Source organism: Elephas maximus, chromosome 1 (assembly GCF_024166365.1).
Source record: "Elephas maximus indicus isolate mEleMax1 chromosome 1, mEleMax1 primary haplotype, whole genome shotgun sequence".
In the NCBI taxonomy this organism is placed as follows: domain Eukaryota; kingdom Metazoa; phylum Chordata; class Mammalia; order Proboscidea; family Elephantidae; genus Elephas; species Elephas maximus.
This window is the reverse complement of record NC_064819.1, coordinates 227,038,555-227,056,541: the sequence shown is the minus strand read 5'-3', so window position 1 is coordinate 227,056,541 and position 17,987 is coordinate 227,038,555. Positions and strand designations below refer to the sequence as shown.

The 17,987-nt window shown below is 43.0% G+C and overlaps 2 protein-coding genes across 12 annotated transcripts in view; one reads left to right on the top strand and one right to left on the bottom strand.

The window, feature by feature from the left end:
- The window catches only part of TFB1M (transcription factor B1, mitochondrial), a 64,667-nt gene extending 62,363 nt beyond the window's left edge, over positions 1–2,304 (top strand). The window contains exon 8 of one of the 2 annotated variants that reach the window (XM_049904416.1): positions 1,963–2,304. In XM_049904416.1, coding sequence (XP_049760373.1) covers positions 1,963–2,206 — 244 coding nt within the window. In that variant the 3' untranslated portion in view covers positions 2,207–2,304. The remainder of the gene's footprint in view (positions 1–1,962) is intronic. The other variant, XM_049904409.1, reaches the window with a different exon arrangement.
- The window catches only part of TIAM2 (TIAM Rac1 associated GEF 2), a 352,591-nt gene continuing 336,851 nt past the window's right edge, over positions 2,248–17,987 (bottom strand). For 6 of the 10 annotated variants that reach the window (XM_049904306.1, XM_049904327.1, XM_049904295.1 and 3 more), the window contains 9 exons: positions 17,793–17,901; positions 14,767–14,946; positions 12,690–12,808; positions 10,307–10,415; positions 9,136–9,194; positions 8,366–8,471; positions 7,347–7,434; positions 6,789–6,943; positions 2,248–3,524 (listed from right to left, as the gene is read on the bottom strand). In XM_049904306.1, the coding sequence (XP_049760263.1) occupies positions 2,890–3,524; positions 6,789–6,943; positions 7,347–7,434; positions 8,366–8,471; positions 9,136–9,194; positions 10,307–10,415; positions 12,690–12,808; positions 14,767–14,946; positions 17,793–17,901 (1,560 nt within the window). In that variant the 3' untranslated portion in view covers positions 2,248–2,889. Of the gene's footprint in view, positions 3,525–6,788; positions 6,944–7,346; positions 8,472–9,135; positions 9,195–10,306; positions 10,416–12,689; positions 12,809–14,766; positions 14,947–17,792; positions 17,902–17,987 lie in introns of those variants that run through there. The other 4 variants (XM_049904354.1, XR_007519667.1, XM_049904360.1 and 1 more) reach the window with 4 other exon arrangements.

The following is a 17,987-nucleotide window of genomic DNA, read 5'->3' as shown; positions in this document are numbered from 1 at the left end:
AAATGCTTGCTTTTTGCCGAGTTGCTCTCTCTCTTTAAGAACACACTTGAGAATGAGGAAGTAAATACAGCTTCTGAGCAGCCAAATGCTGTCACCCAGCCTCCACGCGGCACGTTTTTGTGTCATGGAGACTGCCTTTGCTCTAACGTGCCTGCTTCTCCTGCTCAAAGACTGCAGCAGATCAAAAACACACCTTGTAGGTGGTGTGCAGGGTACCCAGGAAAAAAAGACAGACGCAGTAGTAGAGCCCACTGTATGTGATGAGCTGAAGTGACCACAGAGATATGTCATATCCAGTGACAATCCAGAAAAGGTTAAACCCAGTCACCCAGTGCCGTCGAGTTGATTCCGGAAAAGGTTAGGCCAACTTATATTCTGTTTAGAAGGCAGGGAGGCATGTGCTTTTAGTTTGAAGGGGCCTAGTTTGAAAGGCACACACTTCTCTTGCTGTAAAACCCCTTCACATAGTGCCATGTTAGCCCTCCATGTGACATGTCCCTTTAACATGTGAAATTACCTCAGGAGCAGCTAGGCTACCTTCTTAAACCATTACAACCCACTGAGGGACTTCAGATGGCTGAGGTAGATCCCCAGCCCACCACATATTGGCTCTGGGGAGGCTGGCATTCATACTGTACCAGATAAATACGGCTTCTCTAGCAGAGATGTAGGGTGCAGAGCTGGTGACAGGGATACCACTGGCTGTCGTGCAAATTAGAAAAAAGGTCCCTCTGGCCGGCTCAGCCCCAGCCAGGAGCACTGCTTGTCCAATGAGACACCAGCTGAATTCCAGTGTACACTTAACCTCACACAGGGCATGGCCTACACACTGTACACGATAGCCCTGATTCAGGAGAAAAAATCACAAAAAGTACACACTGCTTTTGGAAACCCTGGAATTGGCCTGAGCCCAGAGCTGACTGTAGTGTTTCCAAGGCAACCCACAGCTGAAGGAGGGGCCTGACACTTCAGGCCCACAGTCCCCTGGGCCGATATGGACCACCTGTCATGGCCACTCAGACCTGTTGGTATTTTCAGTCACATTACACCACAGATTAGTGCCAGATGTTGGAAATCACGATCAGGCCCTCCTTGCCATGAAACTGAACCCAAATATCTACGTCACCTCCCCCGAAAGTATGGGGAGCGTGCTGTTCCTTGCTGAGAGGAACACCAGCCTGGAAGAAAAACTCACCTCCACTCACGCCCTGTGGGGTGAGCTCTGTAGCCCTTCTGGGACTTGGAAGAAGAAAATAGAATCCCGGAGTAGCTTTGCAGTGCTTCTGTCAGTCAGGCTCATTAGTCGTTCCAAAAGAGTGATCCCGTTTGGTTAGATGAAATGTAAACTGCACATCTTGAATTAATTTTAAGAGCATTCACACAGAAAGCTTAAAAATATCTTAAAGAGGGGAATAACTTCATATTTTCACATTGACTGCTTTCTGACTTTGCTAAGAAAGATCACTGTGTTCGGGTGAAAAGTTCTAAAGGCTGCTAAGTTCAAATTATAGAGAATCAAAACCGTCTCATTTCACACCAGAAATAATACAGACAACCTTCATATCAAAATTGAGGCAAATCAAACTCATATTTTACAAGAATGCAGCTGAGCAGATGTTACTTGAAACTTACCCTCAAGATACCAATCTTGTTTTAGCTCTGGGAAACAGTTTCCCATTGTGGACATGTGAGGTTGGTCACCTTGCAGGTCAGACCAGGCCCACCTGTAGTGGCTGGTCGTCAGTGTTGCCGGTGTTGTGACTGTAAGTCTTCCTGCATAGTTCCAGGACACAGACAGAGGGACCAGGACAGACAGTGGGAGGCTCAAGTGGCCTCTGCCATCCCCCTCCCACGTAGAACTTGTCTTAAATGTGCCATTTCAAGTGCGGGGAGAAGGAAGCATCAGGACTCATAGAATTCAATAAAATCGCTATTTTTTTTTTTTTTCCTTCTTTCCCTCAGAATGTTATTCCCTGAAGCTCAACGCTTAGAAAGCACTGGAAAACTGCTGCAGCTGGCAGACGTGGACCCCACCCTCCGGCCCTGTCAGCTCTCTCTCTCACACTTTAAGAGCCTCTGTGATGTTTACCGGAAAATGTGTGATGGAGACCCGCAGCTCTTTGCCTATAACTTCCGAGAAGAACTTAAGCAGAGTAAAAGCAAAAACCAGAAAAAGGAGGCACATCAGGAGAGCAACGGACTTTAGCTGTTACTTCAGACGCTAACATTTCTTCTGTGTGTCCTCTCTTGTTTTGCACAGGATGACAATAAAAATGTCAGTGACCAGATAGGACTTCTTTTCTTTTTACTGTACAGGTTGATGAGAAAATAAATATCATCAAATAAGATACAGTACAAGCTTCCTTTTAATATGTATACTGCATAGGTATGGCAGTGTTTAGTATAAACAGCATCTATTATAACCTTGCAAAAATGAAATATCTCCACAGTGTGCCCCTAAACCACGTTAGAATAACTTAAATATGCTTTAAATAAAGCAAAAACTAACAGCTCAAAAAAAATGCCCAGAGAATTGGGGGTGGGGGGAGGAGGAAATAGGACCTTCTAAAAAGCTATTCATCACAACTTCCCCATCTTACTTTTTCCACATAACTTAAAATAATTAGAATGCAATTTTATTTTCAAGATTCTAAATCATTTTGATGCCTGCTCAAAAGGGATATAAACTAAGTAATTTACAGATTCCAACCAGTTTCATCTAGTATCCTGATCCACAATAAATTAAAATAACTTAAATCTTTACAACTCTCGTATGGGAAAATGCATACTTCGCAAAACCCAAGCATGAATCGTTTTCCTGCTGTGTCCACTTTACACCAGTTTGAAGGTAAGTTGAGCAACTCGGCGCATATCTGGATGGAGACTGTACTATGACTTCCTGTGGCCCTCTGCTTCATAAAAACACTCCTCGTTGACCACCGACGTCAGACTCTGGACACTGAACTCTCGCTGGAGAACGGAATTTATATCGATGTGAGCGTTTTCAGACTGGCTGTCAAGGGACTGGTGACGTACTTGTGACTTCAGCAGAGTTCCTCGGTCCCGTTTGGTGCTGTTTGCTTTTCGTTTGATGGGGCAGAAATGCCCACGGATCAGCTTGGGGTGCTCTCCTCCCTGCTGGCCCTCCCGAGCCTGCGTGCCAGGCGGCTGCCCCGCTGGGCGAGCGTCGGGCTCCTCAGAGATCCTCAGTCTCTGGAACTGAATCTCAATGTCTTTGGTCGGGCTGCCCCGCTTCAGAGCCGGCTGGTAGTCGTCCTCCTCATCACTCAGAATATCACTCTCTTTGATGAGACTGTCCGAAAACTCCGACAAGCTTGCGGGTGGGCATTTCACCGGCGATGCGCTCTTGGAGTCCTGCCTGCTCTCGGCCGTGTGGCAGCCACTGCTCTGCGTGCTGCTGCCCAGGCTGCCATCATCGGAGTCCAGCGAGGTGCCCTTGCTGGGCTCGCCCATCCCTTCACTGCTGGAGGAGTTCCTGAGCGCTTTTAAGGATCTCGACGAAGCTGCAGTTAGAAAAGCACATTTCTCTTTTACAGAAACAGGTAAAACAAAACAAAAACTCATTGCTGCCAAGTGGCTTCTGAGTCATGGCGACCCCAGTGTTACAGAGTGGAACTGCTCCATAGGGTTTTTCTGATGAGTCTTTATGGAAGCAGATTGCCAGGCCTTTCTTCCACAGTGCCACCGGGTGGATTCAAACTGCCAACTTTTAGGTCAGCAGTCGAGCGCAAACCATTTGGCCCACCCAAGGACCTCCAGAAACAGATACACAATGTATAATTCTTACATCTTAGGTTATAAAATTGAACATCTTAATTATGTAAGATTTTATTTTATTCAACTTAGATTACCAACTGTCCTGGGACTTAGGCAAAAACACATAGATACTGCAAGCATGAACATTTTCTACTTTTATCTGAAATTTTAGTTGGGGGGTTTGGTGTTTTTAGATGGCCAATTATTGTAGCTCAATTATTTAGACCACAATAAACTTACAGGAGCTGAGCTAGTGTTCTTATTTTGCCAATTTTAAGTGAATAGTTAGTTACTAAATAAAACCTAGGTTCCTTTCTTTCACTTTTAATGTGCTTTTGAATGTGATAATCAAAATAACACCATATTTCTGTGCCTACCTTCCCACCCTGTTTATTTCCCTTGCTGCTCAGTTAAAGTAGAAACATGCCTTTAATCTCTCATGAGAACTGTCTCTGCTGGAATCGCTAACCAACTTTCAGAGATTTAATATTGTGAATTTTTAATGAGGTACGTGGAATTCCTTTGTCTTGGGCTGAAGGGAAAGCAGGAGCGCTCACTTTCAGTGTTTTTGCAAGTGATAGCAATCTTTTTTATGGCCATAGCTTATTTTCGCAATGGAGGAAAAAATAGAAAATATACAGTAAATTTGAAGAGATCAAACTGACCAAAAAGGAAAAAGAGAAGTTAATCATACATTTTATAAGACTAAAAACAAGAATAATAATAATATAGGAGAATCTTGATCAAAAGGGGGAGGCAATGTAGAACAAAACCGGAAGTTCTTGTAGAGTCCAGAATTGCTGGAGCCACCAAGGATGGATGACATGCCCCCAAGGCGTCCCTAGAGGAAACCCCTAAACCTTAAATGTTAAACCAAAGGTATCCCCGGAGATCATCTTTAAACCAAACACTAGTTTCAGCTTAATGTCTGCCTTGAGCATTGTGTGCTTTTAAAGAATTATCTGTATGTGATCAGACTGACAACAGCAAGACAAAAGATCAGGTGAGAAGCTCAGGGGGCAGTGAGTTTGTGTTAATGATGGTGAAATAATTTGGAAAACGATCTCAAGGAAGGTAGCCCAACTTGAAGAATGTAACCAATGTCACTGAATCGTATGTGTAGAAATTGCTGAATTGGTGTGTTAGGTTTTGCTGTGCGTATCTTCACCAACCCTGTGTAACCTGTGTTTTACTGACTTCGCAAAGATATTCGACTGTGTGGATCATAACAGGTTATGGATAACGTTGCTAAGAATGGGAATTCCAGGACACTGAATTGTACTCAAGAGGAACCTAGACATACAGACCAAGAGGCAGCCATTCGAACAGAACAAAGGGATACTGCGTGCTTTAAAGTCAGGAAAGGTGTACGTCAGGGTTGTATCTTTCACCATACTTAGTCAATCTGTATGTTGAGCAAATAATCTGAGAAGCTGGACTACAGGAAGAAGAACGGGGCATCAAGATTGGAGGAAGACTCGTTAACAACCTGCTTTATGCAGATGATACAACCTTGCTTGCTGAAAGTGAAGAAGACTTGAAGCACTTACTGATGAAGATCAAAGACCACAGCCTTCAGCATGGATTATACCTCAACATAAAGAAAATAAAAATCCTCACAACTGGATCAATAAACAACATCATGATAAATGGAGAAAAGACTGAAGTTGTTAAGGAATTCATTTTACTTGGATCCACAATCAACAGCCATGGAAGCAGCAGTCAAGAAATCAAAAGACACATTGCATTGGGTAAATCTGCTACAAAAGACCTCTTTAAAGCGTTGAAAAGCAAAGATGTCACCTTGAAGACCTAAGCTGCACCTGACCTAAGCTATGGTGTTTTCAACTGCCTCCTATGCATGTGAAGGCTGGACAATGAATAAGGAAGACTGAAGAAGAATTGACGCCTTTGAATTGTGGTGTTGGTGAAGAATATTAAATATACCATGGACTGCCAGAAGAACGAACAAATCTGTCTGGGAAGAAGTACAACCAGAATGCTCCTTAGAAGCAAGGATGGTGAGACTACATCCCACATACTTTGGACATGTTATCAGGAGGGATCAGTCCCTGGAGAAAAACATCATGCTTGGTAAAGTAGAGTGTCAGCGAAAAAAAGGACGACCTTCAACAAAATGGATTGACACAGTGGCTTCAACAATGGGCTCAAGCATAACAACGATCATGAGGATGGTACAGGACCCAGCAATATTTTGCTCTGTAGTACACAGGGTCGCTAAGAGTTGGAACCAACTCAAAGGCACTTAACAACACCTAACAACATCTTCACCAAATAGATATATAAATATAGAAGGAAGGTTCTGAAAATTTAAGCTGACATTTAGAAGCAAGCAGAAAATTTCACAGCAGCGTGATTTGGAATGTTTACCTGCTGATTTACTGGGGGCAGAGGGTAAAATCAAGTATATTAGGTTTCTAGGTCTTAACTTTAAAGTATTGAGTATGCCTACGTGTCATGTACATTTTAGTGGAAGAAACAAATAAAATAGTAAGTGCAGACTATGTCAGTTGATGATAAGACAGGGATGGCGCAAACAGTTAAGCACTCAACTACAAACCGAAAGGTTGACGGTTTGAACCCACCCAGAGGCGCCTCGGAAGACAGGCCTGGCGATCTGCTTCTGAGAGGTCAAGCCTTGAAAACCCTATGGAGCAGTTCTACTCTGCACACGTGGGGTCTCCATGAAATCAGAACCTACTCAGTGGCAACTGGTTTGGGTTTGGTTTTATGGGAGTTTGGGTGGTTCTAGTTTATAAACAGTCATCTTGGAAGAAGAGGCATTTTATCTTTAGGTCTCTTATAAGGAAATAAAGTTGCCACTGACTTCTCACATCACCCTACATATGTGGGCTCCTGGATTAGAACTCAGAAAGTTATTCCCAAAATTTACAAAGCTGTTATTTACAGCTTGATGACAAGAGTATGTATCCTTTGAGAGAGGTTCGTGATGTTTTATTGAACAAGCAGATGCTTAGCAAAGTCCTCACCTAATTTCGCTGAAACAGGAACACGGTTCTTAAGAGGTACCAGGCGATCCTTACATGTTTTCTCCAGGGGCAGGTCACACTTGATGTGGCGCCGGAAGTTCTCCCGCAGAATAGAACGAATCACCTTCACGATGTTGGTTTTGCTTTCACAGTCGCTGGGGAAGACAGAAAAGCAGTAGTTTCTACACTGCCCCTCCTCCTTGGGTTCCACCCCACCTTGCACGTGGGGCAGGGCCATCTCAATGGAGTCCTGGACCCGGTCATATTCAGGCCAGAGCCTCAGCAAGCCAACCCACCTCAACATGCCCTGCTTTCCTCACTTAGAAAAGGAGGTAAGAATTGACCACTCTTGAAGTTTCTTCAAGCACCATGATTTGGATATAAATTTAATCAGTGTATTCTTCACCTTCTACTAGGGCCCTAGTTGCCTTTTTTGGAGGTGGGGGCGGGTGGTGACCCTGACATCATCAAAATTCAGAAGGGCATTAAAAGTAAACTCCTCTTTTTAGGAGAACATATTCTTAGTTTCACTGGTTTTAATTTTGAAAGTGGCAATACCTGCAGCACAACTGGAAGGTGGTTTCCGGCCGTCCTTCTACTTCTGACTTGGTGTGGATCAGCTCCCAGAGGGAGTTATTTTCTGTCCCTGTGTAAAGGAAAACAAAAGTGAGAGCCTACAACTTCACCGAAGATGCTTGCTGTGGTGGAAAACATTTTAAAACTCACGATCCAGTGACTTTCTTAAAAGTTAAGTGTTCTTAGGACTCACATTGTTTTCTTCTGTGGCTCATTGTATGACTTTCACAAACGTATAAAAAGCGAAATGCCTTTAGTACTTTTGGTATTTCCTGAAGTGTTCCATTCATCTTAATCTGCTCTCTCCTAATCCCTGGATTCTATCTCTTTGGGAGAGTGGTTCGATGGACCCTGTTAGCCAACCCTCCTTGGGGTTTTGTCCATTCCTTAGAAGGAACAGTGGGATTTGCTCAGGGCTTGGGATAAAAGAGGCCAGCCCCAAATTCTGCCATGTTCTAGGGAACAAGCACTGCAGACAAAAATGAACAAGGACCCAAAACGTGACTGCCTGCCTTAGCCTCTTGCTCCTCTGTCACCAGGAACATTGTTCCAAAACATGGTTATTCTGGAAGGATCTCTGAACATTTTCCAGGACCAAGGATTTTTCTTCTTTTTGCATCACTTGCAATACTTCCTAATCTTCAGGAATTTTCTGGTTTGTCTAAATTTGTAAAATCTTAATTTGTGGGCCTTTGTTTCTTTAGCAAATTTGAAAGTTTCAAGGATATTAGGCAGAATGGAAAATGTTGAAAACTATTGAGAGGGGAACAAAATAAGGATACAATGTAGAAGGTATTCAGCAAAGGAAAGCCAGCCATTGGCATTTAGCTTCTCCAAATATCTCTAAAGAAGCATCAAAGCAACCTCTCTTGTCCTCATTTTCCTTGTTTCTAAAAGACACCAAAAATTATCTTCGAGATCCTTTCCTACTTTTTCATTCTACAACTCATGTAAGTCTCCTAAAATGTTTTTTCTGCTATTGCACGACCTGAAACAGTTACCTGCTGTGTTCCCCAGCCTGACTTGAAGCGCGGAGAGGGGGATCAGCCAGCGAAATTTGAATGGGTCCAAGTCAGCAGAGCCGTGTGCAGGCCGGGAATTCGAGGGCTGGAATATGAAAACCCACCAAGAAGAGTGTTAGAGCTCTCACCCAAGGGGGACATGTCTGCAGTGGGTGGAAACGCTAAGTTCCCATCTGTGCCAGGCCCCTGGCAGCTGTGCGTGTTTAGGGCACAGATGAACCCGGTATGCACCATGTCCTCAAGAGGCTTACGGACCCATGGGGAGAGGCAAGGGGCCAAGGCTTGGGGAGCAGGGCTTCCAGGCCTCTAAGCAAGAATGGCAACCAAGGCTTTCATGTCCTCACATTAGCCTGGATGGTAAACGGATGACTTAGAGCATCCACAGCTAAGCTTTTTTTTTTTTTTTTTTGAGTCAAGATAAAAGGCATTTGAAACAAACCAAAGTTACAAAGTCTGGTGCGAACTTGGGCTGTTTTCAGGGATACAAAAGCCGATTTTCTGTGCAGGCTCCAGCCTGGGTATTTGTCTGTATCTTTTTTTAAAACTGATATCTTTTGTGGGGAGACTCAGAATGCCTTAAGTATCTGATTTGTTTAGTTACCCTAGGAATTAGTAATCTCAGTAAATGAGCCCTGGGCACTTAGCGGGCTTTTCAGCTCCACAATAATAGGAAGATATGGCCATGAAAATGCAGGTTTAATTACAATTCAAACGTTAAGTTCCCATCTGTGCCAGGGCCCTGGTCTTACCAATTTCTTTTTCAGTTTGCAGTTTTCTTTGTAAACCAATATGACAGCTCTCTTAAAAACTAAAGAAAGGAAAAGAGAAGGAAAAGTCTTTCGTTATTTTTTACAAAATTCCAAGGTTAAAGTAGAGCTTAATGTTTTTAATAGAACAAAGCTCTTCAAATTTATGAAATCTCAGAGATCTCACTATGCCAACCCATGAATGAATAAATGGTACTGCCGTCTGTTCCTATTTGAATTATGCAGAAGTACCTGCTTATTTAAAAGCTATTATCTAAAGAAGATCCTGGCATCTGAAAAAAAATTCTTGTTTTATTGAAAGCTGAGGACATGACGTTCAGCTCGGTGACTCTCCGCCGTCTATCCTCGCTCTTCCAGCTCTTGGTGAGCGTTAATACATTCTGAAATTCAGCAAAGTATGAGGATAGCAGATTTCAAAATAGCCTCGGGAGATCTGCTCCTGTAACACTTGGCGACAGCCACCAGGCCAAACACCATAAGGGAGAACAAATAATGAGCCTGCAGAGCGGTAGAGTTTTAAATAGTTGGAGGCTGACTGTGCTAATTTACAAGCCATAACAGCAACTCTTCCAACTCCTTCTGGAAACCAGGAGTGAGGAGCAGAGTTCAATTCTGGAATCCAGATTTCTGGGGTCCATGGAGTTGGGGTGACACACCCAAGCTACTGCCCTGAGATGTTCTTTTGAACCTCGAGCCTTGAGAGAGCTGGTTCCTATAAAAGTCACCTTTGTGTCAAATAGTAGTTTAGATAAATTGGTAAAAGCCGTTTTGCCTTGGGCAGTTGGCAGTCAGATTTGAGAAACAGAAACTCCAAGGTCAGGTTAGGGTAAACTGTTATTCTATCAGCACACTGTTCTGGCCCCCATTTCCATGGCAACGTCGTTAAGATGGGGTATAAGAATCTTGGGAAGTTCTTTCCTCTCTGAAACATTTTGGACTCCCTAGACAAAATGTTACCCCAATTTGCAAATGGCATATTAAATAAACTTCAATCAGTTTCCATTATTGGCTTACTATGATTTTGTTTCAATGCAAGTTAGCTGGATCGGTGGGTTTAGTGAAGTTATTCATATGTTCCCAGCCTCTTGTCACTCTGTCTTCAAATTAGGAAGCAATAGTTAAAAGTCCACTTTCTCTTGAATGAAATACTAACCAAACACTGTGAGTTCAAGGTCCTTTCTGGCTTTTCCTAGAGATAGAAATGGATTCAACCAGGAAACTGTAGAATGCATCAGAAGCTCTCCCATCGAAAGTTCTGTTACCTGTATTGTGAAAAACATGAGATAAAGGAGATGCGGGAAGCCCGGGGTAGACTATGACATGCTAGATAATGGGTCACATACACGGTCATTACTAAATGCAAGTACATTCTGTTGGATTTTTCTGAAGCTTTAAATAGTAGATAAATAGTGGAGGTTCTGAAAATATGAGCTAAGCGTCAAACCGTTTGAAAAATAACATAAGGACATTTTGCTTCAACGCATACTATGTATGTGAGACAAGCGTCACGACCTACTCAACTTCCATCACGTTAATTCTACCACAGTGTCCACATTGATCCAAGGTTCCCTTGTTGACATTTACCATGGGATCTAGTATATTCACCACCTCTAATCCACAAACTACATTAGGTCTGCTAATGAAAACATTACTAACACTGAAATTGACAGTAAAAAAAATTAAACTCTAGCTCTTTTCTGCTCTTGCTTTTTTCTACTTAAACTATGTTGCTTCTTGTATATAAGTTTTAAAAGTACGAGATTCTAAAATTAGCAGTCAGGCAACAAAGAAAAATACAGAAATTGACAAATTCCACTTAGACTAAATTTATAAGTAAGGTGGTAGTCACCAGTCCTTGATGTTAAAAAAGACAAGACAACATAAAAGAGGGCACGCCCTAGATTCTCCCACATGCTGTTCTCCCTTCCTTTCTCTATTCTACCCTCCACCAGCCTAGCCAACCAGTTGCCGTGGAATCGATTCCAACTCATCGCAACCCCACATATGTATCAGAGAAGAACTGTGCTCCATAGGGTTCTCGATGGCTGAATTTTCTAAAGCAGATTACCAGGCCTTTCTTCCGAGGTACTTCTGGGTGGACCTGAGCTTCCAACCTTTTGATTAGCAGCCAAGCATGTTAACGGTTTATACCACCAGGGTCTCCCCACCAGCCCAAGGATCTGTCTTACCTCACGCCCCACATGAGAGGAGCAAGAGGAAGGGACATGAGCCCAGTCATGTTGATTCCTGTTCTCTTTTGTACAATGGTGACATGATGTAAGGTAACATGTTTAAGCCAATGTCATGGTTTTTATGTTACATGATGCCGACAGGCATGGTTCATTACATGCATTAAAGAGCCCGGAAGGCAAATCGGTTAAGCAGTGGTCTGTTAATGGAAAGCCTGATGGTTTGAACCCACTCAGCAGTTCCGAGGGGGAAAGACCTGGTGATCTGCTTCTATAAACATGACAGCCTAGAAAACTCTATGGGGCAGATCTACTCTGTCACATGGAATTGCTATCAATTAAAAATCAACTTGATGGCACCTAACAACAACATGATAATCATTAAGACCAAAAAGACAATTTTAGGTATTTTTCCTCCAGGAAAAGTTTTCATGGGGGCCTAGTCTGAAAGGGCTGCTGCTGTTATGGGCTGAATTGTGTCCCCTCCCAAATCTGTGTTAGAATCCTAACCCTTATACCTGTGGCTATAATTGCAGCTAATGGAATGAAATCACCTTCCACAATGCAATCTAATGTAGTGGAACAATCAGTCAGTTGAGGTCATGCCCGTATAGGGTGGATCCTAAACCTAACCACTTCTGAGTTACAGGAAGAGCAGCAGAGACACAGAGACACACACACAAACGGGCAAAGACAGATGCCACTGTGAGGACCGTCTGCAAACCAAGGAACGCCTGGGGCTACTGACAGGGACATGATCGACCCAGCCAAGACTCTGATTTGGACTTAGAGTCTCCAGAATTGTGACCTCTGCCAAAATACATGTTGTAAATCCTAATCCCTATATCTGTGGATGAAATCCCATTTGGGAATGGGGTTTTCTTTGTTCTGTTGATAAGACCATATTAGTGTAGGGTGTGTTTTAAACCAACCGCCTTTGAGATAGGAAATGAGCAGATTAGGCACAGAGAAGGAAGCACAGAGGGGAAGATACGCACCACATGAAGATCACCAAGGAGCCAAGGAACAGACGCTGAAAAGAAACGAGGACCTTCCCCCAGAGCTGGCAGAGACAGAAAGCCTTCCCCTAGAGCTAGTGCCCTGAACTTGGACTTCTAGCCTCCTAAACTGTGAGAAAATAAATTTGTTTGTTAAAGCCACGTGCTTGTGGTAATTCTGTACTATATAACTAAGCAGCACTGTATAACTAGCACTATAAAACTAAGACACTGGTTTTTAAAAGTCACCTGCTGTGGTATTTGTGTTTTGGCAGCCCCAGGGAACAAGGACGCCTAGAGACCCAGTACATATGTACATCCGGCCTCCCAGGATCCACTCCCCACCCACCTCCTTCTCTGTTCCGCTCTGTTCTGCCACCAGCTGGTCAAACACGGTCCCATAATCCTCGTATATCTTCTGCATCTCATTGATGTGGCTTGCAACTTTTTCCATTGCCTTTAGTGCTTCTGCAAAATGGAAAATTGTATTTATTTTGTAATTTTGGCTTGTTTTAAATCCTATCCAATGGCAGTGATGAAAGGGCCTAAGATTCAAGCCAGGATTCGAGACCCCTTACTACCAACAGTAGTATCCTTTAGGTATAATACACAACAGCCTAGTGTAATTAATAATTAATAATGGTAATAATAAGAACAATTATAACTAATACTAATTACAATGAAGAACAGTAAAATTATCATCTACCTCAAATTCTCTTCAGAATAAGGCAGAATACAAATAAAAATGATCACTAACACCAGCTAACATTTATTGAACACTTATTCTTTGGCAGGTTCTATCATCAGTGTTTTATATGAATCATCTCATTTAATCCCCACCATAATTCAAGGATGTAGGAACTGTAATCGACCCATTTTATAGATGAAAAAACTGAGGTACAGAGAGGTTTAGTAATTTGCCAGACTTCCAGCAAGAAAAGTAAGGATGAACCCAGAATTAAATCTTAGACTGACTGGCCTCAGGGCCTCTGCTCTTAAATCTTGCCTCCCCTCAGGGACCAGTTGCTAGAATTGTGAGCTACAACAGTTTTTTAATTAGACCTTACAAAGGTCTCTGTAAATGTCTAATTGGCAGGGCAACTGTTGCATTTATACATGGTGTTTACTTATTACTTTCTACAAGGGCTTCTGTGGGAAAAAATGACTTTGTTACCCCCAAGTTCCGTATTTTTCATACTTTGTTCTCCTGATTGTGTATTTTAATAAAATCTGGAGGGAGTTGTGGGAAGAAGTTCTTTAATAGAATCCTTTTAAGGATCACCTTAGTGCAAAATGGTACTTTCATACAGCAGCTGAATACTAATCATAATAGCTATCACTTACTTTAATGCAAAAAAAATTCTCAGTCTTTGGAGAAAAAGCCAGTTTAATTTATACTGACCTCAGAGTTTATTATTCTGTGATACTAAAGCTTGTTTCTCTCTCCAGTGGTTTTCTTGCATGTGGCTTACCGGGACCTCCTGAAGAGGTCCTGTATGTGGAGAACAAATCACTATTTCTTTCCATTCCAAATATAGCATCTTTTTAAGGGCCACTCTATTCACTATCAAACTGAAGGGCTTTGTGTTTTTTGACAAATTGTATATATTTAGGCCAGTAATTTCTGAGGTTACAAATGACAACAGATCTGTATACAGCTAGTCCCTGACTTATGATGGGGCTCTGTGCCAATGACTCCGTTGTAAGTCGGTTCTGACATAAGCCAAATAGCCCTTTTTTTTTTTCAGTTTTTATTATTATTGCCTTTTATTATCAGTACCTTTATAAATCCAGCAGTGCTTTGAACAGTAAATCATAAAATTGAACATCTGTGAGTGAACACCTGAGAAAAACATCAGCAAACGCATGCTGCAACATATTACTAACGATAAGATGTACAAAAAAAAGAAAAAAACAGACCGTCGTAAGTGCAGAACACATCATAAATCGGGGACGGCCTGGACACTTAAAGCACAATCTGTCACTGAGGGTTTGGTTTTGGGGTCCCGCTCTGCTAGGAGATCTCCACAAGGTGGAGCCCACCCAACATACTTGATCAGCAGCATTTGGGCAGCAAACAACCCCAAAAATTTCAGAGTTATAGAAAAATTGGCCTGATGTTCCATTCTGGCAGCCCCATTTACTAGCCAAGTGACCCAAGACCACTTATCTCAAATCACTGAGCTTAAATGACCTTTTAAGAATGAGGATGGAATTTTTTTACCAAATTTGGGGCCAATCCAATGAGATAATTTTTTACCAAAGCATTTTGTAGACTCGAAAGGGATGGCCACCTATCTAGCTATTTTCACATATAAAGATCGTGTCTAAGATGAACTGTGGCAATATTAAAGGTTTTCCGGCTATGACACTAGGCTGGGGAAGAGGGGAGCTGGCAGGCCACACCACAAGCCTCACCCCCGTACCTGTCAGGTGATAGTGCTCCTCGCTCTCGTGGTCCGTCAGGGACACCAGCTCCTTGAGCAGCAGCGGGTACTTGAGCACTCTCTGGACTGGCTTGATGAGGTACGACTCTAGCGTGGAGGAATGCTGCTTGGTGGGGTTGCGGGCATCCAGAAAGGCCTTGAAGGCTTGATCGGTTTTAGCTACGAGCAAATGGAGAGGAGACCCTTAGAGCACCATGACGGGATGAATTAAATTCTACTTAATTTGGTTTTCAGCAGAATTATTTATCAGCCATTTCTGTAGTCCTCCTAAAGCCATCATTAAATAAAAACCCAAACCCATCACTGCATCTAGCACCCAGATATCAACTTGGGCTATAGCATCACCACTTGGTGACAAACCCTGTGAGTGCAGGCAGCTTACTGGGAATGTTGGGGAAATCCGTGCACACGCCAGAGAGGAGCACCAAACTCTGGATCCTGGAGTGAGAGTAGGAGTAAGGGTGGGTAATGCATACCTATCAGAGATACTGTTGTAGGTGCCTGAACAATGGGTTTCCAACAATGCATGAGGCCACAAAACAAGTACACCATACCTCACAAAAGACTCAAACAGCAAAATAAACCAGTGCTTTTTTACTGGCCTAGCACAAGCTGTTGCTTACTCCATACAGTTGTAAATCAATACTTTTTTCCCTTTAAAATAAGTTTACAAGGACTCCAGCCTGCAGGCCTCACCTCCACAGTCCCCAGCAGCCTAAACCTTCTCACATCCTCAGAGGAGGTCCCACCAGTGCGGTGCTGGGCCCTGGTGGCAGTGAAGGTTGCCTCTGTTCAGTGCCCTAATGAAGAGCGTGCCCAGGGATCCAAGGGCACTTAGTTCTGAGAATGCCAGGGGATTTACCAACTGCTGCTTGGACTTCACCAGCTGGCACTGGTTGACTAGCTGCTTGGAATGAAGATATGCCCTTATTTGTGGTTCTGTTACGAGGACAAAATCCACAACTTCAAGGAAATGCAAGTACCATTTTCAATGTGATTACCAGATCAAGTGGCTGGTGTGATAATTTTTCACCTTTATGACCAAGGAGGAATTCAGCAAATAATTGGTAAGCTTCTGTTTCACTACATGCAGTCCACCAGATGCTGCTTCTGGAAGGAAATGCCCACAGAATCAGACCTTTGTTTAAAGCAACTAGAGAAGAAGGGTTGGGCTGGGTATTCAGAAGTTAAGGGTCTTATTAATTTGATGTACTCTAACACCCCATTTTTTAAATTTGAGACTTTTCTTCTAGGATATTATGAAATTCTGGATTTAAACCGAATGGTACAGCTGCACCAGTGGCAGGGAGGAGGTGCCATCAGTGTGGGGATAAACCTCTGCATGGCCTTCAAGCCAGTGTGAGAAACCAGGCCCCGGTTTTGAGCAAGAAACATTGACGAGCAACCTCTGGATGCTTTCTGACAATGCTACAAGAACCATTTGACGACAGGCAGAAGACATGACTGCCTTTTCTCAGGTGGTTTGGAACGTAGCTTGGCTGCTGCTACTCTACCGAAGCAACTATAAAAGTTCACGGGACAGAACTTTCCTCAAACATTTTCCATTGTCATGGAAGAGAGCCCGATCCACTTATTGTCTGGAGAAGTGGCAAATCATATTGGGAGTGAACCCCATGAGGTCATCCTTAATTATGAAGATGGCATTCAGGCCCTGGAGAAAGTCACTTTTATCCTGGAAATGTATGACAGGGTAAAAATTCATGCTTCAGAAGGTTTGTATCTTAATTCTGGGTACATTTGAAAGAATACAGATAGCTTGGTGATCATCTCTGGAGAATGTTCAGACGAACTGAAATAGGATTCCATGTATTTTCATACGCAGCCTTCTGCTGTAGAAGCCACAGTGGAGGAGGGAGACTCCTGACGGAACTGTATTTGTTCACTGTGTTCTGAGCACATTGGATTAATGCTGCTCTCGGCCTTGAGCTGATAGTCCCATTCCGTGTCACTGACTCGCCTTCTCCTGTCTCTGCCACCAGAAAGGAGAATCCCAAGGAATGCGAGAGAAAAGCATTATCTGAGAGAGAATTCTAATCTGATACTTAAGAGATTTCTCTGGTGACTGAAAGAAGCCTTCAGCAATAGAAGAGCTTCAGTTGAGAATTCCTAGGGGGCGGTGTTACAGAAATACACTGACTATCAGGTTGATGATATAATGATGGCAACTATAGCACAAAACCCCCTTCAATACTCCCGCACCTGAGGAAGGTTACTACTGCCATCAAACCTTTGAATACACCCCCCAGGCTGGGCTGACTGGTTGACCCATTACTGGGAGTGGAAGGCGACCTGCCCTCAAGCTGTTCCATGACATGGCAGCTGTCAAGCCTGAAGCCCCTCTCTAGGCTCCACAGTCAAATGTTTCCCATTGGCATGGAGTGGGGGGGAGGAACAATGAAGGCTGACCCCCTAGGCTCACTTGGGCTGGAAAAAACTAAAAGTCCCAAGTTAAAGCCAATAAAATAAAATAATATGATAAAAAGGTGGAGAGACGTCAAGAATGGGATGTGGGCTGTGATAAATGTGAGTTTTCTCCTGGTTCCTCCAAAGAAGCTTTCATTTTAGTTAGCGCACTTGTGAGTTTGGTGGTGGGTTGTTTGGTGGTGGTTTCTTTGCCATGGCTCCTGAGGCGGAAGGAGGAGGTTAACAAGAAAGAAAGAAAACATGGCGTGCATTCCTTTCTACCCCATCCAGGGCTTATGGTCGCAAGTATTCAGATAAAGAAATTTGTCAAGAAAAGAATCCAGACATAATTTAATAGCAAAGTGACTCAGTAGCAAAGCACCATCTCTGTTGTTAGGCACACTTGTTCACTGCACCAATAAATAGAAATAAACTTTCCCTTTAGCGTCTGTCACTTTCAAGGTCAAGAATGGCGCATAAGCCATTAAAATTACACTTACTCCTACTTGTTAAATACAGATTCAGTCCGTATAACAGTTATAATACAAAAAGCATAGCTATGAAAAGTACGGGCAACTTACCTCGTTCTAGAACCTTCTGTACTTTAATATGATTAGCACAGAATCCGCTGTACAGTTTAAAATGGTCCGCGTAATAAAGGAAGGAACCTCCAAGGGAAAACAGTAACTTCTAGAAGGAGAAGAGAAAAGTCAAATCAGGCTTGGTTTAAACAGTGTCCACCGGCTACAAGAAGGCATTGACTGCTGGGGTGTCTT